General features: G+C 45.7%; 1 protein-coding gene across 4 annotated transcripts in view; it reads right to left on the minus strand.

The window, feature by feature from the left end:
- NUSAP1 (nucleolar and spindle associated protein 1) overlaps nt 1-24,408 on the minus strand; it is a 440,771-nt gene that overhangs the window by 271,183 nt on the left and 145,180 nt on the right. For all 4 annotated transcript variants that reach the window (XM_077465050.1, XM_077465051.1, XM_077465049.1 and 1 more), the window contains 2 exons: nt 13,935-14,015; nt 2,145-2,257 (listed from right to left, as the gene is read on the minus strand). In XM_077465050.1, coding sequence (XP_077321176.1) covers nt 2,145-2,257; nt 13,935-14,015 — 194 coding nt within the window. The remainder of the gene's footprint in view (nt 1-2,144; nt 2,258-13,934; nt 14,016-24,408) is intronic.

A 24,408-nucleotide genomic window follows, 5' to 3' on the forward strand; every position in this document is an offset into this window, starting at 1 on the left:
AGATGCCATGGTGCGTTGGCTGGGAAACTAACCCTGGTCAACTGCTTGGAAAGCAGCTATGCTCACCACTATACCACCAACGCCTGAAATCAGAGAAAGTCTGTATAGAAACTACATTGCTCCTTGGGGTAGAGGGGTAGAATTAGAGAATTCGGCACAGAAGATTGCCCAGGAAGCCCAGGACTGTCAACCCCCAATGACGTAACCTTGCCAGACCCGGGGACAACACCTCGTGAACACCCGAGGAGCGGTGGCCAGATAAAGGACCACACCATGTGCCGATAATGCTCCGCACTCCCAGCAGATGAAGGAAGTGCTGGAGTCGAGCACATAAAAGAATACTTAAGCATTTGTGATGTCGTAGAAGTCAGAAAGACCCCATGGAGTGCCACCACTGTGTGGACAGATTCCATCCGGAATTCCTGTAACCACACAACCTTCTGTAACCCTCCATTTTAGACTATGCCCAGGTTCGCATTAAAAACCCCTGACACTATTTCCAGCACAGGAACCGGAACAATCACACCCTGCAGCAACAGGGCTTGCAGAGCCCCTGGCAGAGGACAGCAAGCAGTCTGGCAACAGACTATTGGAAGCGACAAACTGTTTGGAGGACCACAGCCGGAAAACTATCTTATAACCGTAAAAACTCAAGAAACATGAGGTCATTCAGGGAAACCCCTCAAAATACATGTCTAAAGCACCACTGAGGCAACAGACTGAAGGGAACTGCGGCCAAGAGGCATAGTGGACCAAACGCAGCACCTACCCAATAGGTCTCCAAGCCGCAAGGCAGGAGTATTCTGCTCCCTCTCCAGGTATGCCAGCCGGGCCCTTAGAAGCCATAAATTGCTCTACTGGAACCATGGTTGCCTCTAGCAGCCAAGAGACAGAGGGGTTCACTACTGGTGTAACACTCCTCTTCTGAAGGGTGGACGCCCCAAAGGGATACCTTACAGCCAGCATTCTTGGAAACGCAAAAGGCAATCTTGACACGCCGTCTTCATGGACAAATTTGCCAAAATGAGAGAAGGAAAAGCTTTCGCCAAGCAAGACAGTTTATCCAAGAGGGTAACAGCCCTAATCCGCAGCCACCGCTGCATCCCTCATTTTCAAAGGTTCACGCACAGGTTGAGCCCTTCTGCCATCATCCCCACTCCCTGACAGGATAGGGCGAACGGCCACCAGTGCGCAGGGTGGCCACCTCCCTGCGGCAGAGTCAGATAAGATTGTTAAACAGGGGAGGTAGAGGAGGACAGGAGTGCCATATACTAGGCTATGTGCCTAATCATCACACCAAAAAGTCAGGGGGATGGGGGTCCCACCCACCGTGACCTCCCCTTCTGAGGATCACCTAGAGGGTGCTGACCGTGGCCCCACATAGGGGGCACAGACCCCTGCAGCGTCACCCCCCGGAAAGGGGGGCGCCATGAGGCCTAACAGGCCAATTTAAAGCCATGGCATTACATTTTTGGCTGCCTGCGGGGGGCGCGGTAGTCAGCAAGAGCAGGACCTCGAGCCATGTTTGTGAGGCTTGGGCGCTATTAATCGAAGCATAAAAGCCTGTGTCAAAAGGATCCGATCGGTTTATCCCTTGATTCCCTTTTGGAACCGTTTGTGGGACTAGAGTCCTGGAGCTCAGAGAGCTAAACCTGTGCCATCCACCTTGCAGACACTGGTAGAAAACTGAAGTGCTTCCTGTATAGGAGGGGTGGGGGTCACTTCCTGTCTGAAGACCTTTAGTCTACCAGTGTTCATTCATCTAATGAAGTATAACCCAGCAGGAAATTAATATTAGTCCCATTAGAGTCCCATGATGTATGAAAAAGTTAAGTATGGAATCACAGGTCCCAGCAGTGAACTAGTTCCTTACTCCTGTACACTAGGCAGAAAGACTGCCTATAGGAGAGAGAGATTTTCTATCAGCTAGAACTGGCCATAGGTTGTGCTGCGTTTCTTTTCTTCCTAGAGTCCTAGAGGGCGCTATGAGTCTACGGCCAAGATTCAGAAGCGCCGTGTCAGTCATTGAACGCAAGGTAAAAAAAAAAAAAAAAACGAACATTTCTTATGCTGATTGTACATTTATCTATTTTGTTCTGCAGAAGCTGCATATTAACTACTTGCTTACAATGTAAATCATTTACCTTGGCTTCGTGAATGGAATTGCTCACAGCATCCAGACGCTTCTGTTTTCGCTCCATGTATTTATCAATAGACTCCATTTTCTTAAAATGAGCTTCATGCAGTTTTTTAAAGTCTATGAAAAAAATAACACCATAACAAAAATCACAATTCAGCACACGATTGAACAAACAAATCTGGACCTTTGCAGACTTAGACTACTTTTTTTTCTTTTTTTGGGGTGGGGGGTTTAATTCTTGATCCACACCATAACACACAAATATATTTTCCCATTCCAAAGTATCCAGCGCTGATCGGAGCATTTTGAAATATTGGGTTTACGTATTTTTACCACTCAAGGACCGGAATGTTTTTCCTCTTAATGACCAGGCCATTGTTTGTGATATGGCACGTGTTGCTTTAACTGACGTCTGCGGTCATGCGATGCTGTACCCAAAGGGATCCTTTTTTACCCACAATAGGGCTTTCTTTTGGTGGTATATGATCACCTCTGTGGTTTTTATTTTTTGTGCTATAAACAAAAAAAAAAAAAATTTGGAAAAAAAAATACAATATCGTTTGCTTTTTCATCTGTTTAGGCCAATATGTATTATTCTACATATTTTCGGTTAAAAAAAAAAATATATATATTGCAATAAGAGTATATTGGTTTGTGTAAAAAGTTATAGTGACTACAAAATAGGGAATAGATTTGACTTTTATACTTTTTTTTTTTACTAGCAACGACGGTGATCAGCAATTTATAGCGGGACTGAGACTTTGCGGCAGACACATTGAATACATTTTTGGGACCAGTCACATTTATAGTGATCATTGCTAGAAAAATGCACGGAATACTGTATAAATGACTGGCAGGGAAGGGTTTACTAGTGGCGATCAAGGGGTTAAATGTGTATCCTAGGAGGTTTCTTTAACTGTGGGGGGGAGGGGACTGACTGAGTACAGAGAGATTGCGGTTCCTAATCACAAGTTACAGACGATCACTCTGTACTTCACTGTCAGAATGGGGATCAGTTTGTTTACATTGACAGATCACCATTCTGGCTCCCTTTGGAGCGATCGCATGCGACCAGCGGACAATGCAGCCGTGCGCATCAGCTTCCCCGTCATGTAGAAAGCATGCGTACAAGTATGGCAATTCGTGGGAATGAGCCAACCTGCCGCAGTATAAAGACAGCGGCTGGTCGACAAGTGGTTGAAAACTTGCTGTGGCCTTGTACTCAATAGGCCAGGCATTCTTGCCACACGTCTTACTTGAATGGAGTGTCCCCGCTGGTTCACTTTTCTGTACCAGTGTATACATGTTAAATGCGACCCTGAGGGTTTGTGTTTATCTATGCAAGTTACACACGATGTGGGGGCACACTGGATACCTTCACTATTTTGCTATTGCTTGGTGTCCAGTGCTTCCCTATTAGTATTCTTATACAGGTTTTATTAAGTGGCAACAGTTTGCGAAGCGCTTAACAAAAAAAGGATTTTTATAACAGCTTCTACCCTCTACCCTGCCTTGCAGTTAACAGTACGTCAACAAGCAGTATAACGTAAAGAGAAAAAGGAGGGGCGGGTGCTGTCGGTCTGTGAACTAGAGATAAGGATTTTACGATGAGTACGAAAAATAGTATTTTCTCTAATGCCGCGTACACACGATCAAACAAGCGGGTGGAAAAGTCCGGCAAACTCAAGTCCGCCGGACAATCCCCCCGTGTGTAGGCTCCAGCATACTTTTTTGACCTGAAAGTACGGCAGACTTAGAAAGTAGTTTACTCCAATCTTCCCGCCGGACTCGCATTTCGGCGGACAATCCGGCTGTGTGTGTGCCAGTCCGCCATACTTTTGAAATGAACAGACTTTTCCCGCCCGGAGAAAAGTCCACTAATTTCGAGTGGGTCTCCAGGTAGGCGGGGTCCGCGAAGGAGACGTCGCTAGCCCCGCCACCTGGTATGGACTTAAAGGGGAACCCCAACGCCGAAAAAAATTGGCGTGGGGGTCCCCCCAAGGTCCACAACAGACTCTTGTGTGAGCACGCTACCTAGCCGGCCAGGAAAGGGGGGGCGAGCGAGAGGCCCCCCTCCTGAGCCGTACCAGGCCGCCCCCCCCCCCCACCCCAGAGCACCTTGTCCCCATGTTGATGAGGACAAGGGCCTCTTCCCGACAACCCTGGCCGTTGGTTGTCGGGGTCTGGGGGCGGGAGGCTTATCGGAATCCGGGAGCCCCCTTATGAACAATGTACCCCTACCCATTCACCTGTAAAATAAAGTACAAAAAAAACACAACACACAAGATAAAATAGTTTATTGCACAGCTCCGGGGGTCTTCTCGCCGGACTCCTCCGCTATCTTCTTGTAGCTCTTTTGCTAGCGGAGGAGCCGGCTTTCTTCCTCGCTGCCGGCCTCTTCTTCCGACTTCGGGGGTCTTGTCCCCCTCTTCGGTTCTTCTTCTCCTGGAGATGTTGACTCAACGTTCTCTACGGCCGCAATGCCAGGGACGCGCTGCAGCGGTGACTTATATAGGGACAAGGGGTGGGGTCTTCGGTTGATGTCACATGGCGACAGTCCCAGCATCCTCCGGGACTGTGACATCGTAAGGGGGCGGGTCACCATGCGACATCAACCGAAGACCCCACCCCTTGTCCCTATATAAGTCGCTCCGCAGCGTGTCCCTGGCATTGCGGCCGGAGAGAACGTCAAGTCAACATCTCCAGAAGAACGAGGACGGAGGACGGAGGAGGAAGGAGGAAGGAGGAAGGAGGAAGGAGGAAGGAGAAGAAGGAGAAGAAGGAGAAGAAGGAGAAGAAGGAGAAGAAGGAGAAGAAGAAGAAGAAGAAGAAGAAGAAGAAGAAGAAGAAGAAGAAGAAGAAGAAGAAGAAGAAGAAGAAGAAGAAGAAGAAGAAGAAGAAGAAGAAGAAGAAGAAGAAGAAGAAGAAGAAGAAGAAGAAGAAGAAGAAGAAGAAGAAGAAGAAGAAGAAGAAGAAGAAGAAGAAGAAGAAGAAGAAGAAGAAGAAGAAGAAGAAGAAGAAGAAGAAGAAGAAGAAGAAGAAGAAGAAGAAGAAGAAGAAGAAGAAGAAGAAGAAGAAGAAGAAGAAGAAGAAGAAGGGCCACCGCCTGTAAAAGAGCTAGAAGAAGGTGCGGTGGCCCGGCAGAAGAACCGAAGAGGGGGACAAGACCCCCGAAGTCGGAAAAGAAGAGGCCGGCGGCGAGGAAGAAAGCCGGGCTCCTCCGCTAGTAAAAGAGCTGCAAGAAGATAGCGGAGGAGTCCGGCGAGCAGACTCCCGAAGATGGAAGACCCCCAGAGATGTGCAATAAACTATTTTATCTTGTGTGTTGTGTTTTTTTGTACTTTATTTTACAGGTGAATGGGTAGGGGTACATTGTACCCCATACTCATTCACATAGGGTGGGGGGCCGGTATCCGGGGGCCCCCTTATGAAAGGGGGCTCCCAGATTCCGATAAGCCCCCCGCCCGCAGACCCTGACAACCAACGGCCAGGAGTGGAGGGCAGCATTCCTGGTACTGACTTTGTTGACATATGAAGTCAGAGGCCAGATTATACTCCTACGCCTGAACATCATCAGGGCAGCTGTCGCATATCTGCAGAGGCACCCGCAGCACATCACTTCTCAAGAGCCAATTATGCTCTGGGCAGAGAAGAACCTCCTGGACCTCAGGGCGATGTATCTTCCAGGCAAGTTGAACATGGAAGCAGACTCACTATTGAGAAACTTCCTGGACAACGAGTGGGCCCTTTATCCCCATGTCTTACATCAGATCTCCAGCCTGTAGGATCGCCCTCAGGTAGACCTTTTTGCCACACAGGCCAGATTCTTCTCTCGCCTTCTGCACACCCAAGCAGAGGCAGTGGATGCTCTGTCATGCCCTTGGAGGTTCACCACGGCGTATGCCTTCCCTCCCCGGCCATTAATATTCAAATTCCTCCTGAGACTCCTCCGATAATCAGTCCAGGTGGTGGCAGTACTTCCATATTGGCTGAAGAGACCCTGGTTTCCTCTAGTCATGCACCTCAGTGTGAGCTCTCCAATCAGGATCCCTCCTTTTCCCTCAACTTCTGTCCCAATCTGTCCTGGAAATGCTGGCCGACGGGACCGCCATACCTTTTTTCGGACCAGCTCTCGAAATGAACAGAGTTCAACTTCCGAAAGGGAGCCATGGCAGACAAATACACCCTTAGAGACCGGACCACGTCCAGGGTATGAAGGGCCACCTCCTTAGGATGTGTCGGTACATGGATGGTAACGCAATGTCTTGATTAATGTGAAACGACAAAACCACCCTCGGTAGAAAAGGTTGCAGACGCAACACCACCTTATCCTGATAGATAATTAGATAGGGCAACTTGCAAGACAAGGCCGCCAGTTCCGAAACCCTCCTGGCCCATGTAATGGCCACTAGGAAGACCACTTTCTGGCAAAGAGTCAGCAAGGGAATTTCTCTGATGTTATCAAATGGCGGATTCTAAAGTGCCGATAACACCAGGTTCAAATCCCACGGAGGCAACAGTGGACACACCGGAGGAACTACATGTCGGACCCCCGAATAAAAGTGCTCACTAGAGAATGAGATGCCAGGGGTCGCTGGAAAAAAAAAAAGAAAAAGAAAAAAAAAAAAGACAGACAAGGCTGATATTTGTCCTTTAATGGTGCTCAAAGTCAAATTTTCCTATGTACTCCTGGCTGTAGAAAAAGCAGGATCATGGAAACAGAATAGGTACTGAGTCCGAGAGGCATTGGTTCCTTAGTACCTTGATCTCAACAGCCATGATGTTAAAACCAGTGATGGTAAAGCAGGATGGAGAATCAGACATTGAGACAGAAGGTCTTCTTGCATCTGTAGTCGCCAGGGAGCATCCACAACCAGGTGTACTAGGTCGGCATTCCAGGGATGCCGAGGCCAATCTGGGGCAATCAGAATTACTATAATCCCCTCGGTCTCCACTCTGCGGAGCAGACGTGGTAGTAGCTTTAGTGGAGGAAAGGCATAGATCAGTCGGTACTGATCCCACGGAGCCACCAGTGCATCCGACACGTCTGCCCAAGGATCTCTTGTCCTGGATATGAATCTCTGCACCTTCTGATTGAGACAGGACACAAGAAGATCCACGTCTGGTGTGACCCATCGCAGGCACAATAGCCTGAACACCTCCGGACTCAACGACCACTCTGAGTCCAGCATCTGGTGACTTGGGTAGTCCGCCTGCCAGTATCCCACTCCCAGGATGTAAACGGCCAATAGGGCTGGTACATGTCGCTCTACCCACTGAAGAATGTGAGTGACCTCCCATGCTGCAGCCGAGCTTCTTGTTCCTCCTTGATGGTTGACATATGCCACTGCCGTGGTGTTGTCTGACTTTGATCCTAATCAGCAACTTTGATTCTTCCCTTGACCAGAGGCCCTGGGTCAACTGTACTCCCAGTACTCCACCCCAGCCGCTCAGGCCGGCATCTGTTTATACTGTCCAATGTAGACGTAGGAATGATTATCCATGCCGGTGACCTTAGCCACCAGAACAGGGAGTCCCTGACTGACTCAACCGAACCTGCAGATCCAGGGATAACAGATTTGTCCTATTTATTCAAAATCTCCTCCTGCAAGACTGGTATGAAACTGGGCGCACGGCACTGCCTCGAAGGAGGCCATGATGAGCCCCAGGACTCGCATGTAAAAGCGTAGTAATGACCACCTGCGGTTCATCAATAGTTTTACTGCAGTTCTGAGAGTCTGCAGTTAGTCTGAAGGGAGAAACACTCTCGCTTCCATGGAGTCCAGCAATAGGCCTAGGTACTCCAAGCATTGAGTCGGTATAAACACCAACTTCTTCAGGTTCAACAGCCACCCAAAATCCTGCAGGGTTTTCATGATGATCGCCACATCCACCTCTAATTCTGAGGCAGAAGATGCGTTCAGCAGGAGATCGTCTAGGTAGCCTATGATCACGATCTCGCTTTGTCGCAACAACACCAAAACTGGAGCCAATAGCTCAGTAAAGACTCAGGGGGCTGATGCCAAGCCAAAAGGGGAAAGCCACAAACTGTTAGTAGGCTTCCCCCACTGTGAATCGCAGAGACCTCTGATGCCAGAGACATATGGGTATGTGCAGTAATGCATACTGGATGTCCCAAGACGCCAGGGAGTCCCCCTGATGGAGTTCAGTGACCACTGAGCGAACTGATTCCATTCTTAAGCTCTGTACTTTTACAAAGCAATTGAGGGCTTTTATATCCAAGATTGGACGCTCCCCTGCCTTTTTGGGGACTACAGATTGGAGTGAACCTCAAACCTTTGACTCCAGAACAGGCACCATCACCCTGCAAATTAGCAGGTCCCTTACCGCCCCCATGAGGGCCTTCTGGTGGGCCGGAAGGGTATGCTGGAGGGGAAGAATCTGGTTGGTGGCCAAGAGAGAAACTATCTTGTAGCCAGAGGAAATGAGTTCGCAGACCCATTGGTCGGACAGCCGAGAGGCCCATCAGGCTGCAAACTCCTGAAGGGGACCCCCCACCCGAGAGATGGGCGGGACAAACCTTCATGCAGTAGCACTTTTGCTCACAGGCTTGTTAGGCTTTTGTCCCTCAGAGGTTGTCCCGTCACGCTGGGGGCGCTTAGCCGAAGCCCCGGGCAGATGAAAAAGCCAGTTATGATCAGAAAATGAGGGCCCTTGCCTACAGCGTGGCTCCTTACCCTTCCTAGTCTGTGGGAGTAAGGTACTCTTCCCACCTGTGGCATTCTTAATGATGTAATCCAAGGAGGCTCTAAAGAGCTGCTCACCAAGGAAGGGTAGATCCGTCAGGGCTTTTTAGAAGCCTGGTTTGCAGACCAGCATTTTAGCCAAATCAAGCGCCTTAGCACCACTGCTGACACTGAAGCTCTGGATAACAGAGGGAGCGTATCCAGGGCCGCATCACAAACATACTTAAGGGCTTGCACCAACTTTCCCCCAATTCGCGGTGCAAAAATTTTGCCCACTCAGCAAGTGTGTGCGACACAAGTGCCGAGGCCAGTACTGGCCGCATTGCTAACCTCACAAACGTAAACAAAAAACTGGCCACTGCCTCTGCCTTCCTGTCCGTGGGGTGCTTAAATGCAGGAGTCCCCTCTACTGAGATCTTAGTTACTTTATTTAACCTGGATACTGGGGGGGTCCACAACTGGAGGAGGCAACCATTTTTTAAAGGAGGCTCTCCTCAGAGGAAACGCACTGCCATACTTTTTGGGACCGAAAAGGTCCGTTACGGTCTTGCCCATTCCTTGTATATGAACATAGCGAAATAATTAAGATACAGAAAACCCTTAGGTGCACAGGCTGGCTTATGGGAGCCAAAAGGGACCGCAGAAGGATCTGCTGCATCCTGGATCACCAGGGTATCACGCACAGCTGTGATAAGTGCTCCAACTAGTGCTCGGTCACGCACGGACCCAGACAGGGAATCATCCTCGCTGTCCGATCGGTCCTGGTCAGCGTCATCTGAAACGACAGAGCAGGGGCCACCAGTCTCAGCGGGGCCCCGAGTCTGCGTCAGAGCTCTCCCTGGAGGATGGGGGGCAGAGACTGCTTTTTACCACCTTTGCGCCCGTGCACCATCACCATCCTGGCAACGAACATATCAAGGACCGTCGACAAAGCATCCAAAGACGCTGCATTGTCTGCAGACGAGCCAGTTAAAATTGCCGGGAGTTCGGGGAAAGAAACACCAGTTTGTGAAGCCATGCTGTCCCACCCTGTCTGCCACCCTCAGGAACTTAGTAAGGGTGCACAGTCCCACCCACCTAGCTGCTGCCGACTGAGGGGCCCCCACCGCAGGACTCGCCACCCCGACCGATTTCTGCACCATTCAGCTACTAGTGCCTGCATCAGCTCCCAAGTGTCACGAGTGAAAAAAACGTGCTGTTCTGAGCAGCAGGAACCAGCGCTGAGCATAAAAACTGCACTTGGCTACAACAAAATGGCCAGCAAGCGTTCAGTATAAGGGACATAATCAAAGGGAAAATGGCCCCCGGACCACAGTAAAATGGTTCCCGACCATGCTTCCGAGGCACACCAAACATAGCAAACAACTGTACACAGGGGAAGGCAGTGAAAATGGCAGCAGAACAGCACTATGGCGATCAGTAAGTGCAGACTTCAAGCCCCCTAGTGGGAAGACAACATGCACCCAGGGACACAGCTACCCAGAGCAGCCCCCCATCCAGGTGAGAGCCCCCCAGTGAACCCCTGGCTATAGTCACACACACCGCTCAGCATCCCATCTGCAGCAACCCCCTCGGGGTGGGGAGATAGCGACAGGGAGGGACAGGGAGAGAAGAGAGGGAGGAGAGGGACCCCCGAATCGACGTCCCAGGCAATGCCCAGCTGCTTAACCCCGCCGAGGCAGGGAGAGCTGTACTTGCCATCTGGACGAACTGGGGGCTTCCCATAACAGACCCACACCTGAAGAGTATGGGGTGGCTGCTGGCCACTGATGTAGACAACAGTAGCCCGTCATGTGTGCCCAGAGGGTTAAGCTCACCGGCCACCCCTGGAGCATGTCGTGGCTGACTAAGCACGTAGCTATAGTCCGCACACGCTCGCTGGCCAGGCTGGGGAGACTACAAGGATAAGAGTATCCAGCCTGTCACCCAGCCAGCTGTTGATAGTAGATCACTGGATCTAAAATCTTGCACAAAAGACAAACTACTGCAAAAAAAATCCCAGGACCAATGGTCCCGCAGGGTTCCTAGGTCCATCTCCTTCACTAGGCAGAAACAAATTAAAGCTGCAGAAGCAGGCTGGGGGGTGGTTACTGAAGGCACAGCCCCCTGGGCAGAACTAGAAAGTTCTGTTTTTTTACATGTATAAAATGTTCTGCCTATTCCTCTCCTGAAGGTGGCATAACAACCCTATGGTCAAGAATAGCCAGTCAGTGAACGAAAGAGAAATGCAGGTAAATGCATATGCAGAAACGTCTCCAGAGTGCCAAAAATGTGTTAAGAACCAGCCCTTACCACAGCAGTCATTTTCTCCATGAGCTTCTTCTGGGTGCTTGGGTTTTCAATATTTGGCCATTAGAGAATGAGGTAATCCTCCATATGTACAAGGGAGGTCATCAACACAGCTGGCTTATGTTGGAAATGCACGCCAAGTTACACATGGTGATTTGATGTGAAGTTTCATGCCATCTGACTTCCATCTCCTGCAGCAGTTGACAGGGCAAGATAGCCCCATCCTGGAACTCTGCAGGACAGGCAGGGGAGAAGCAACTTCTGTGTGGTCTTGCACAGCACACAAATCCAATGCACCACCACAGCTCTGAGGAAGACCAACTACTATCAAAGCCTGTCCTCGTCATTATCTGGCTGACCCGCACCTTTGGCCCAGAGAGGATTCCATAAGAATCATATTGAAAGGCCCTGGCTGGGTGTATAGCCGCAATCACCACTGATGTTCCGGGCTTTTTTTTTCTTTTAACAATATACAAGTTGTGGTGTCCTAGTCAAGATATCATATTTTGGTGCTGGTGACTTTTTCAGATACCTTGATATTCTGGTCACATATGAAGCCTTTAAACATATACATTATATCTTTTTTTCTTCCTCCACAATTCATGAGTTTGCAGTTTTAAATTTTTGTTTTGACTGGAATATATCTTTTGCGATTACTGATGAACTATACTGTCATGTGGTATTCAAAGTATGCATAGCGTGACTTACAGTAGAGTTGCAGCTTGGATTGTTTTTACTTATCACATTTGATTTTACCGGTTTAAGCACTTTTTTTCTCTTTTCTATAGATTGTTATGCATTATCATGTGCTATATTAGACAAATATACTGTAGTTCTCTTGGTTTAAGGGTTGATCAAAAAAATTTAGAGGACAATTTTAAGTTTAAATGGACAGCTACAGCGCTGAACTATTTAGGGATACAGATTCCACCTAATTTAATAGACGCATATGCATTGAACTTCCCACCCTTATTAAGGGAAATTAGTACAACGTTGAATGAATGGAGTAAATCCTAACATTCCTGGTTTGGGAGAAGTAATATTTTGAAAATGAACATAGTCCCCAAGTTTCTTAATCTGTTTCAGGCGCTACCAATCCGGATTCCACAGGCCTTTTTTAGTAAAATTCAAACAATTTTTACAAAGTTTATATGGGCAAGTAAGCGTCCTAGGATTAATAGGAAGCTACTAACAATGCCTAAAGAGGCGGGTGGAATCGCAGCACCGGATTTATACAAATACTACCAGGCTACTCAGCTTGGTAGAATTCTGGATTGGTGCCGACAGAGACAGTAAAAGGTGGGTCGCTATGGAACAACAAGTAAGCCCCATTCCCTTAAATAGAGCCATGTGGTGCGGTACGGCTATACCTCCTTTATTAAGAGCTCATCCTTTAATAGGACCTACGCTCCAGATGGGAGCTAAGGCCGTACGTATCCCCAGAATTTCAACAGCAAAATCTCCCTTATTTCCCATTCTTGGGAACCCACATTTTCTGCCTGGTCTGGAACCAGGAATATTTGGGAATTTAAGAGAGAGGGGATGTTTTCAGGCATCACACTTCTTGAAGTCTAAAAAATGACTATCAATAGAAATGATAAAGCAATCAGGAGGACAATATGAATTACCCCTATGGCAGGAGTTACAGGTTAAACATTTCTTGGACACTTTGGGATCGTCTGAGGATTTTGATCGACCACTTACTAGGTTTGAAGAGTATTGTGAGAAGCAGGAGCCCCTCTCTCATATTATTTCTAAAATATATGCTTTACTAGTCTCTCCTTTGGAGGATATTGATATAATGAGTTTGGATAAATGGGAAAGAGATCTCGGACAAACCTTTACCCCGGCCCAACGTCAGAAAATAATACATTTGACTTTTAAATCATCTAGATGTGTCAAGATACAGGAATTAAATTATAAAGTACTAATGCGTTGGTACTATACTCCATCACGAATGCATACTTTTTTTCTCAGAGTCATCGGATTGGTGTTGGAGGTGCGGTAAGGAGAGAGGCACTATTGTCCATATTTTTTGGCATTGCCCAGTGATAAGACAGTTTTGGGAAGAGGTTCGGAAAATTTCTCAATTGTTTACTGAATATCATCTTGAGGAAGACCCGGCCTTTTTTCTACTACAATGTACACATATCCCATTAGAGAGATACAAGAATTCAATGCTATGTCACTTGGTGAATGCAGCTAAAAGCTGCATCACCATTTGTTGGAAGGAAAAGGGGGCTCCGCGAATTTCGCAATGGTTAAATAAAGTAAGGAAAATTGGGATCATGGAGAGTTTGATCCCTATGCCTCCCGAGGAAAGGGAAGCTATAGCGCAAGTCTGGGCCCCATGGGAAATATTTTCACAGTCAGAGGAAGGGAAGAGGTTGATTGGAGAGGAAACTGAGGACTAGATTAATTGGTTGAGTGATGTAAACCTTACCTTTTGGAGGGGTGATGCCGGACTCCTCCCCTTTTCTCCCTCTTCCCTATCCTCTGTTCCTCGCCCCCCCCCCCTTTTTTTTTTCTTCCAAGGGAGAAGGAAGGGAACCGTTATGAGGAATTGATACTGTATTGATATCGTACGGATATTGTTTTGTTTATAAAAATGCCAAGATATGGTTATTAGAAAGTGTTTCATATATAATTATTATTAATAACCCATGTACTGTATTTTTTGCAAAGAAATAAAGAATTAAAAAAAAAAAATGGTTGATGTTTCACGGTTTGCAATTGTGATGATCTACTGCTGGTTATGCATAAATATTTTATCTGGTTGTTATCCTGTACACACTTACTTGGTGTTAAAGTTTTGGATCCAGACTTCGATAAACGACCAGAGTGCCCTGGTATTTTTGCAGCTGGTGATAGGTTTCCAGCTGTAAAAAAAAAAAAGAAAAAAGAAAAAAAAAAGTTACATTAGCCAGAAAACAAAAACCCACCTAGCTGGACCAATAGAAAAAAAATATAAAATGGAAAAATAGAAAATCTTCATATATAGAATCCTGTAGCCAGTTGATCGGGAGGAAGGCAATAAAAGAAAAAAGTCCTATAATAGTAATGGTATTTGTTTTTTCTGCTTCTATACGCCCCCTGCATGTCAGAGCCTGTGCACAAATACACTTTAGAGGCAGGAAAAAAAAAAAAAAAAGCTTGAGGTGTATAAACTTGGTTATTATTCTGCCAATGAAATAGATTAAGGCCTTGACGTGCGTAAATGTTTCTGTATGTGTTTACACGCATTATATTATGTTTTTTCAAGCAAAAACTCTGCTGCCAGGAGGAAATGAGTCTAGGAAAACTGGGCAAACGCCCTGTGTATAAAAGACCTAAAAGGTTAAGTGAGTCTAATCCACATTTTTAAAGCTAAGAAGCCTTTCTGTATGTGGAGTTAAATCTAAATCTCTTTTCCTCCAGAAATAAAGAGCCACCTTGTCCTAAATGATGTTAAATGCTATGCCAAGTTCACTATGTTAGGTAGAGTGTTAAAATAATGGACATGAATGCCAAGAAAATCTGCTTTTCTTTGTCAGGTTTACAGAGTGTAATATGATATATAGGATCACAGAGCCGATAGGCTGTGTGACAAATGCAAACGCAAGACATACGGTTTAATAGGAGAAACCTTAAGGTTAGACTATATCTGAGGCACATCATGAAGGTAAACTATTAATGAAGTAAAACAAAAGCTATATTTTGACATGCAAATACAGGAAGGTCTGGTAAATCGCATGCATTACATCCAAGGACGTAATTTATCACTCAGAGTATTGACGGTCGACATACATAACATGGGTCTGCTCAACCTTTTCTGATTCAAAAGATATGAAAACTGATGAGAACTATAGAACAAAAAAGGAGGAACTTCAAAATGTCCAATATGATTATCTGACTCCATCTTGTATGGTATGTCATAGGTTTCATCTCAACAACCATATGAAAAACAAAACAACCTGTGCCGTCTTGATCTTGTAAAAGGCTCTCATTTAGTTTCCTTGTTCTTTTTTTTTACTTGAGTGTGTTTGTATATGACAAGATTATTGGGGCATGACAAGACCATGTAATAGAACCTATGGAAGAGTCTCGGATCGCATGTAGTGGAGTATGTGGAATTAGAAAATCTACACAGTATAATTTGTGGGGTGCAGAATAGAATGTGCAGTCTTTTGCCAGAGTGAAGGAGACGCCAGACGTCCGAGTTGCGCTTTGGGGAGGGATTTCGAAATACATTTGCGGGAGCCAGGAGAGACCAAGGTACAGAGTGCTTGGACACCTTTCATGGAAACTGTGGGAATGTAATACAGCACAAAACCTGTGGATATGACACTGAGCACGTGTACTAAACTTTGGTTGACCATGGCAAGGCCTGTTCCGAGTATAACCTGTTCCATTAAACTGCTGCATGGTCTTAGCCACCATGCTGCAGCTCAGTTTCAGGGCCTTCGTCTTCATCTCCTTGCCCACGCAGTGGCCCGGGGGGGCGGGGGGTGGTGGCCTGGATGTGTGAAGAGATACAGAGTTATTGTCAGGGAAATCGAAAAAGAAATGGGAAAAAAATGGGAAATCCTGCAAGTACTTGTCATGGATGCACTAGACTTATGCCAGCGCCCAGATGCGTGTCGGAGGGAGCGTGCATTACATAACAAATGTTGGCACCCCCTGGCCTATTTAAAACTGCCACTGACACATACAGAGTGCTGGTTTGTCTTCAGCTCCCTGCATCTCCTGTGCCTTGTGTATCCTTATCCTTTGGACTTTCTGCTACCGACCCAGCTTACTCTACCCATTTATCCCAAACCTCTGGCTTAACCCATGGCTCATGTCTTGACCTCTGCTCCTGTCTGCTCCACTGATTGATCTCAGACCTCCTGACTACTCTGTTATCTCCTGCCCTCAGTGTATGACCTGGCTTGCTCCTGTACTTATCTTGGACTGATTCTACTGTGTATGGCCTGGCTACTGACTTATTCCTGGTTCCCCCTGATGTTCTATAGAGTCTGGCTAAAATGAGAATCGCTTTTTTTTTTTTTTTTTTTGCTTAAAGATAGATCACGATTCTCGCTGTGTTTTTGTTTTATTAAAGTGCATTTTTTCCCAAAAAAATGTGTTTTAAAGACCACTGGGAAAATACAGTTTGGCCTAAAATATTGCAGAAATTGAAATTTTATTCCCTAGGGTCTCTGCGATAATATATCATGTTTGGGGATTCCAAGTAATTTTCTAGCAAAAACTATTGATTTTAACTTAAAGAGGAAGTTAACCCTGATGAGTTTACTTCCTCTTTCATTTTAAATATTTTTATTCAAATTTTCCACACGAGAAATTACAATTTCAGTATCTGACATCGTAGATACATAGAAAAACAATTAAACAATAAAGAAGAATTCAAGTAGAGAGAAGGAAGAAAAAAAACTGGTAGTACATGTGCGGTGCTGTGAGGGTACTTCAAAGTTATTGGATCACCCCATCCAGACAGTCATCCTGTGTCTTGCTCCATATAGGGGTCAGAGAGGCAAACAACTGCGCCGTAGACAGCGGTGCCTGTCTTCGGACAAATATCTCCTAAACCGTATAGGTTTAGGAGATATTTCTTGGACCTACAGGTAAGCCTTATTCTAGGCTTACAAAGCGTGTTGTAAGGGTTTACAACCGCTTTAAGAAACAAGTATCAGAAAAAGATTTAGCCGTTAAGTGGATAAAATTCATGCATTTACACCTGAAAACTTAGCAGACTGCCCAGACTCTTTTTTACGAACAAGTGTATCCCTTTGATCTAAGAAGGAAGGTTAGTTACAACGTTTCATATTCTAAACTTAGCAGACTGCCGGTGTTCTGCCATATAGCGCCCATCCATGGGATAGTGTCCGCCCCGTACTGTGCAGGCGCAGCACTTGTGCAGTACAGAGCCGAAGGAGATTCGGAAAATCTCTGAAAATGAACATGCCGTCAGTGGAGGTGCTAGCCCCACCATCCAAGTGGACATAGGGCTGCAAATATTAGAGGGCCGCTCACTGCGCTTGGCTCTATTTATTCCAACTCTATCTATACTTGGATGGTGGGGCTAGAACCTGGACTCACGGCGCAGGCGCCATTCATCTTCGGCTATTTTCGGAACCTGTGTGTCCTGTGTAGAGCAGAGAAGTTGTTCTATGAAAGAAACAGCAAACTCAGCAATATAGACAGTGGGGGGGGGGGGGGGTGAATAGAGATCACAATTTAATGATTAAATTGTGCAGCTCTACTGTGGTACCACCTTGCATGGCTGTCATTACAGTCTACCCGACACACCACAGCTGCACTCTGTTAACCTGCTCATCCAACTGCAGTACCAGCAAACCGTGCGTCTTTGGGCACTGCACTCTGTGTACTAATCCCAGGGGTGGGTTGCACTTAGCTACAAGGGGCGTTCTCTCAGTAAATCCAGCCTCACCCCTAAAACATCACAGTACAAACCAGTCATTTCTGAGGCCGGTGGAGGTGTCCCCCAGATAGAAGCTCTGTGCCAACGGGTCACTGCTCTTACCCAAGCAGACCAAGGATTACAGGAATGATATTTCCAGTTGGAGGATCAGCTGCAAAAATTGACGGCACCTGCTTCTGCAGATCCAAGTCCATCTCTTACCAGTCCCACAGCATCTACCCAAGAACGATCCCATGTCATGCCTACTGTGGTAGTTCCACCTCCAGAACCATGATTACCAACCCCTGAACAGTTTTCTGGAGATCAGAAAAGGTTCAGAGCCTTCAAAAATGCCTGCTTACTTTACCTGGCCCTGCAACCCCGGCCTTTTTACATTGAGACTGTTAAAGTTGGATTCATCATTGCCCTGTTGTCCGATGAACCCCAGACATGGACCTAGTTTATTGGAGCAGAAAGCTCCAGCTATTAACACTGTAGATGCATTCTTTGAAGCTATGACACAGCTTTACAAAGATCACCAGCATGCTGTCACCACGAAGTCACTCTGCATTCACTACAGCAGGGACGGTGGCCGGTGGAAGACTATACTGTAGACTTCCGTCGATGGTCTGCAGAAAAGGCTGGAATGAGGCCGCTCTGAATTAACAGTTCCACCTGGGACTTTGAATCCCTCAAAGATGAATTGGCCAGGGTCGGGACCCCTACTACATTTGAGAAACGTATTCAGTTAGCCATACACTTAGACTTCTACGGGAACGACGGTCCGAATGGTCACAAACCTTCAGGCAGACCTTGAAGTTGCCTAAAGTTTATACTCCATCAGTGCCTGTGCCCTCCAGTACATCTATACCTGAGGTCAAACCCCTGCTAACTGGCATTGTGCGATCTGCACTGACCCCTGATGAGAGAACATCCTTGACAAGCACCTCTGCCTCTCGTGGAGGCAATGGACACTTCCTACGTTAATGCCCCATAAGGCCCAGTAAGCCACCTTCATACACTCCAGTACACTTCCAGGTCTCCAGAGCTTCTCCATCCCATCTTACTCTTCCCATCTCGCTGCGGGTAGCAGAAGAAGAGGTCCAGCTTCTGCCCATAATTTATTCTGGAGCATGTAGCCGCTTTCTGGATTTTGCCCTACCAAAGAACCTTGTTTTACCTTCTCCACAAAAGACAGAAACTGGAAGTTCATCTGACAGATGCCTCAATGCCTAGTTCTGGTCCTGTCACACAAGAGACTGCTCCCCTCTCATTTCCCTTCATGATGGCCATCAGGAATTCATACGCTTTGACATCCTGTGTTCAGCAATTGTCTTGTGTCTTATTTTATTCAAAAGTGTGAATTTTTTCAAAAAAATAAAAAAGTGCGCTTGTAAGACCGCTGCACAAATACGTTGTGAAAAAAAGCATTGCAATGACTGCCATTTTATTCTCTAGGGTGTTAAAAAAACAATATATAATGCTTGGGGGTTCCAAGTAATTTTACAGCAAAAAAAATAAGTAATGTTTTAAGCATGTAAACAAGACAAGAGTCTGAAAAAGAGGCCTGGTCCTTAAGTGGTTAAGAAACCAGGTAGGGTACATTTGGCTCCAAGATTCTGCAGCAAGCCAGAATCCAGGTCTTAAAGACATTCCATGATCACCAACTTGCCGGCTACTTCGGGGTGTGAAAAACAACGGAACTTATCCAATGGTCTTTATGGTGGCCTACTTTGAATCCTGCTGTAGGGAAGTATGTTAACCACTGCACTATCTGCCAGCAAAATAAGGGATCCAACGTTAAATCTTGGGGCTTGTTATGACTACTGCCAGTTCCGGAACAACCATGGAGAAAAATATCTATGGACATTATAGTGGAGTTGCCCCACTCTGAAAAATTCACAACTCTCCTGGTAGTGGTGGACCATCTGTCCAAAATGGCACACTTTCTGCCCATGATAGGTGCACCATCTGCTGTGGACACAGCAACATTTTTATAAAGGGGATAGACTACATGGCCTACCCAGCAATATTGTGTCCATAGGCGTAACTAGAAATCACAGGGCCCCGTAGCAAAATGTTTGTATGGGCCCCCCTCCTACAAACCCCCCCTTCAAGCAAAAAAAAAAACAAAAAAAAAAAAAAACCGAATGCCATTGAACAACAGATAACCACACTCATGTGGCACAGTACTCAGGCAACAGCTTATATTAATTTCGAACAAAACAAAAATTTGCCAACAAAATCTACAGGTTACATTTAATACATTATAGTGCAAGTCAAAAAAGTGTTTTTCAAGTTTTGCACCCCCACAACTAACGCCCCAGGGCTTGTGGGGGAAGAGGCCCTTTATCCCATCTGTATGGGAACAAGGCGCTTTTCCAAGCACTGTGCAAAACAGATGACAGTGTCTCCCACTCCCTTCCTACCTCCTGCCCAGAATCCAGAGCCTCATGTGCCAAAAACGATGACCCTTCACAGACGCCCCCGAGAATTCTGCCCCGCCCACTCTCTCTGCCTCCTACTGTGTGCAGCTGCCTGTGTCGGGACATAGCCAGACTCGTGGGGCCTGGGAAGCTTAACAGTAAACTTACATTCCTCGGAGTGGAACGGAGAGCCTCCTTACATCTCAGGCGTGCCCAGCGGAGAGCCTCCTTACATCTCAGGCGTGCCCAGCGGAGAGCCTCCTTACATCTCAGGCGTGCCCAGCGGATAGCCTCCTTACATCTCAGGCGTGCCCAGCAGAGTGCCTCCTTACATCTCAGGCTTGCCCAGCGGAGTGCCTCCTTACATCTCAGGCGTGCCCAGCGGAGTGCCTCCTTACATCTCAGACGTCACTGCCCCCAGCCAGCGGAGAGCTTCCTTATATCTTAGGTGTCCCCCACCCCATTGGAGACCTATATCCCAGCAGCCGTGTCTGCGCTGCCATTATTGAAGGCTGATGGGGTAACAAAATAGAGGCGGAGCTGGCCAACTACAATAGAAATTTAACTGTGGCACCGCCCACTCTTCACCCCTTTCCTCAACAGGTCACAGATCAGACAGACCAGGGCGGGCAGCGTGACAGCTCTATTTCTATTGTAGCCACTCGGCAGGCTCCCCTTGTCGTTTCCAACTTGTTTAGTCTAAGGCCCCTTTCACACGGGCGGCTGTTCTGCCGCAGTTTATCATGTTTATTTTTTTCTACAAGATTCAAGGCTCCAGGCACAGCGATCAGCTGCGTTTGCACAATGCGCTTACCTGCGTTTACGTGCGTTTTTTATGCGGTTGCGTTTAACTGCAGTTTTTATTCCCATAGCAACCCTTTTATTTATTTATGTTTTTGTTCCCTGGAATGTACCCATGATGCATTGCGGTCCTCTGTATTTAAACCTGTTTCTTTGTTCTCTGGCTGAGTGTGTGTTGGAGTTTTGCAGGGAGAGGAGTGCTCAGTTTTGTGCCAGAAATTTTTGAAAAAATGAATGCAAATATGGGTAGTTTGCTTGCAATGCTCATTTTGCTGATGATGAGGATGAAGACAAGAAGAGCGATCCAGAGTAGGCGACGTCCTCGTCGTTACTGGGTCCATCCCTTAATGTCCCAGCGCCTATCGATCGGCTACTTTGCCCTCATGTTCGGTGAGCTGTGGACTCATGGGGACAAGTTCCATAATTACACAAGGATGTCGGTAGCGTGCTTCGATGAGCTGTTGGTACTTGTTAGGGGACACCTGACCAGAACCATGACCAATACGCGAAGAAGCATTAGTCCAGAAGAACAGCTGTTACTTTAAGGTAGGTTTTCCATATGTTGAACAAATGCTTAAAATCATGTACATGCAGGCTTAGGCAATATTGGCAATAGTGTGTATGTGTATATATAGAGATATATATATATATATATATATATATATAGATAGATATATAGATATATAGATATATAGATATATAGATATATAGATATATAGATATATATATGAATCTATGACCTAATCTATATCACAACAGCGATTTTTCGCATATTACTACCATTACCATTATTTTTTATCCTTGAAAACTATCGTGCCTTGCACAGTCAGTTTTATTTTTTGCAAATAGGAAACGTCATCAAATTTCACTAGTTTCGCATTATGTAGGTGAGCTCTGAACACAAAGGCAGAATTTTGTATTAACAAGCAAGGTACCACCAAATAATATTTTGTACTAGACCAACCCACCACCAGGCTTCCTGTTTGGATGCCAGCACCTACTACCTGAGCCGAGGGATGTTTCATCTTTGGGCTGCAATGTGTTAAAAGTCATCAGCTTATATAGATGCTGATGTTTATTTGTTACCATGTAGAACTCCATATGTATATTGATTTTTTTATTTGGAATTTTATTTATTTTACTATATTTTATATTTTCTGAATTGTTATCAATTTTGTATTGCAGATACCTTGCCACTGGTGCCAGTTTCACCTCCCTCCATCATCAATTTCTGATGGGAATTTCCACCGTATCCACCATTGTGCACGATACCCGTCATATTATCTGGGAAGAACTGAGAACATCAGTCATGCCGGAGCCAACATCCAGTCTGTGGGAGGAAATAGCGGAGGAATTTTGGGAGAAGACCAACTTCCCAAACTGCATTGGGGCATTAGACGGGAAACACATCCGGCTCATCAAGCCTCCAAAATCCGGTTCCCGCTTTTTCCACTATAAGAAATACTTTTCCATTGTGCTTCTGGGACTCAGCGATGCAAATATGAAGTTCATCGCTGTGGATGTTAGAGCGTATGGGAGTTCTGGAGATTCTAGAATTTTCAGAAATTCCGTAATGGGGCGGCGGTTTCAATATGGCGAATTTCAGGTGCCACAGTCAAGGCCTCTCCCTGGTACTACTGGACCAGATCTTCCATTTGTAGTGCTGGGAGATGAGGCATTTGCCTTATCTACTCACCTGCTAAGGCCCTATACCAGGCATGGTCTCACTGCCAGGAGGCAAATTTTTAACTATCGACTCAGCAGAGCTAGAAGAATGGTTGAGTGCGCATTTGGCATTTGCACTGCCAAATGGCGTGTTTTGATGACAGCCATGCATCTAGAAGTTGATCATGCCGTCAATGTGGTTCTAGCATGTTGTGTTCTCCACAATTTTTTGAGGGGTAAGGAGATCGTGACCACCGAAACCCCTGTTTCTGAGGATCCCATAGGTCATGTTACTGCAGGGCTCGACAAACCCCGGGCGCCAGATCGCATTGGCGACTAGAATTTGTGATCTGGCGCCTGGGGCAGCACAGCGGGGGTATCCTGTCTCCTTCCACCCCCCCCTGGCGTGATCGTGTCGGGCCGCGCCGCCGCCGGCCGGTAATTGAGGCCGCGGCTTTGAGGCCTTCTGTGGTCCTATGTTTAGTTCTGTAATCTGGCGCCATCTAGTGGTGGCTGTTGGTATGACAGCCAGCGATGCTAATGAAGCTTTCACTGCCCACCCATCTCACCTTTACTTAGAATAAAAAAAAAAAAAAAATGTGTGTGTGTGTGTGTGTATGTATATATATATATATATATATATATATATATATATATATATATATATATATATATATATATATATATATATATATATATGTGTGTTTAGGAGTTCTAACAACCTAGAGAATAAAATGGTGGTCGTTGCAATACTGTCTGTCACACCGTATTTGTGCAGCGGACTTACAAGCGCATTTTCGGGGAAAAAGTCTTATTTTTTTAATTAAATATAACAGTAAAGTTGGCCCAATTTTTTTATATTGTGAAAAATAATGTTACACCGAATAAATTGATACCCAACATGTCACGCTTCAAAATTGCGTCCGCTCATGGAATGGCGACAAACTTTTAGCCTTTAAAATCTCCATAGGCGACGTTTAAAAAATTCTACAGGTTGCACGTTTTGGGTTACAGAGGAGGTCTAGGGCTAGAATTATTGCTCTCGCTCTACCGAACGCAGCGATACCTCATGTGTGGTTTGAACACCGCTTTCCTATGCGGGCGCTACTCACGTATGCGTTCGCTTCTGCACGCAAGCTTGGCAGGACAGGGCGCATTTAAAACATTTTTTTTTTTCTTATTTTAACTTTTTATTTTTTCACGGTGCTTTTAAAAAAAAAAAATTGTCACTTTTATTCCTATTACAAGGAATGTAAAAATCCCTTGTAATTGAAAAAAACAGGACAGGTCCTCTTAAATATATGAGATCTGGGGTCAGAGAGACCTCAGATCTCAAATTTACACTAAAATGCAATAAAAAAAAAAAAAAATTGTCATTTGAAAAAAAAAAAATAAAAAAAAAAAATGTCCCTCTAAGAGCTATGGGCAATGACATGGAGACAGGTGGGGGGGCCGCGCTATCCTCCCCTCACTCGTCTCCATGTCAGGCCAGGGACAGGTCTGGATTGCCGTTACCGACCTGGCTCCTAACTTTTTTAGCTGGCTCCTAGATTCCAAGCAAATTTGTCAAGCCCTGTGTTACTGGCACTCGTCCAAGTAATCAGGCCCTACAAGTCCGTGAACATTTCACTGATTACTTTTTGAGTGAAGATGGACAGCTGCCATGGCAATTGGACTATGTGTAAATTTTTAACCGGTGTTGCATGGACCTTACATGTCAGTTTTTTCATCACAGTTTTCAAGTTTTTGTGTCAGTTTTCACGTTTGCCTTAAATAAAGTAGTCAACAATTTTCAACAATTTAAATAGTTTTTATTTCTATCTTTTGCTATGCACAGGGTGTATAAAAAATAGACAAACCTTACAAAAACATTGAATGCTTTCATGTATAGAAAAATGTTTTTTAATTCCTTTGGAATATATATATATATATATATATATATATATATATATATATATATATATATATATATATATATAA

This window comes from Lithobates pipiens, unplaced genomic scaffold (genome assembly GCF_037356315.1).
Source record: "Lithobates pipiens isolate NorthernLeopardFrog02 unplaced genomic scaffold, aLitPip1_a1.2 Scaffold_30, whole genome shotgun sequence".
NCBI lineage: Eukaryota > Metazoa > Chordata > Amphibia > Anura > Ranidae > Lithobates > Lithobates pipiens.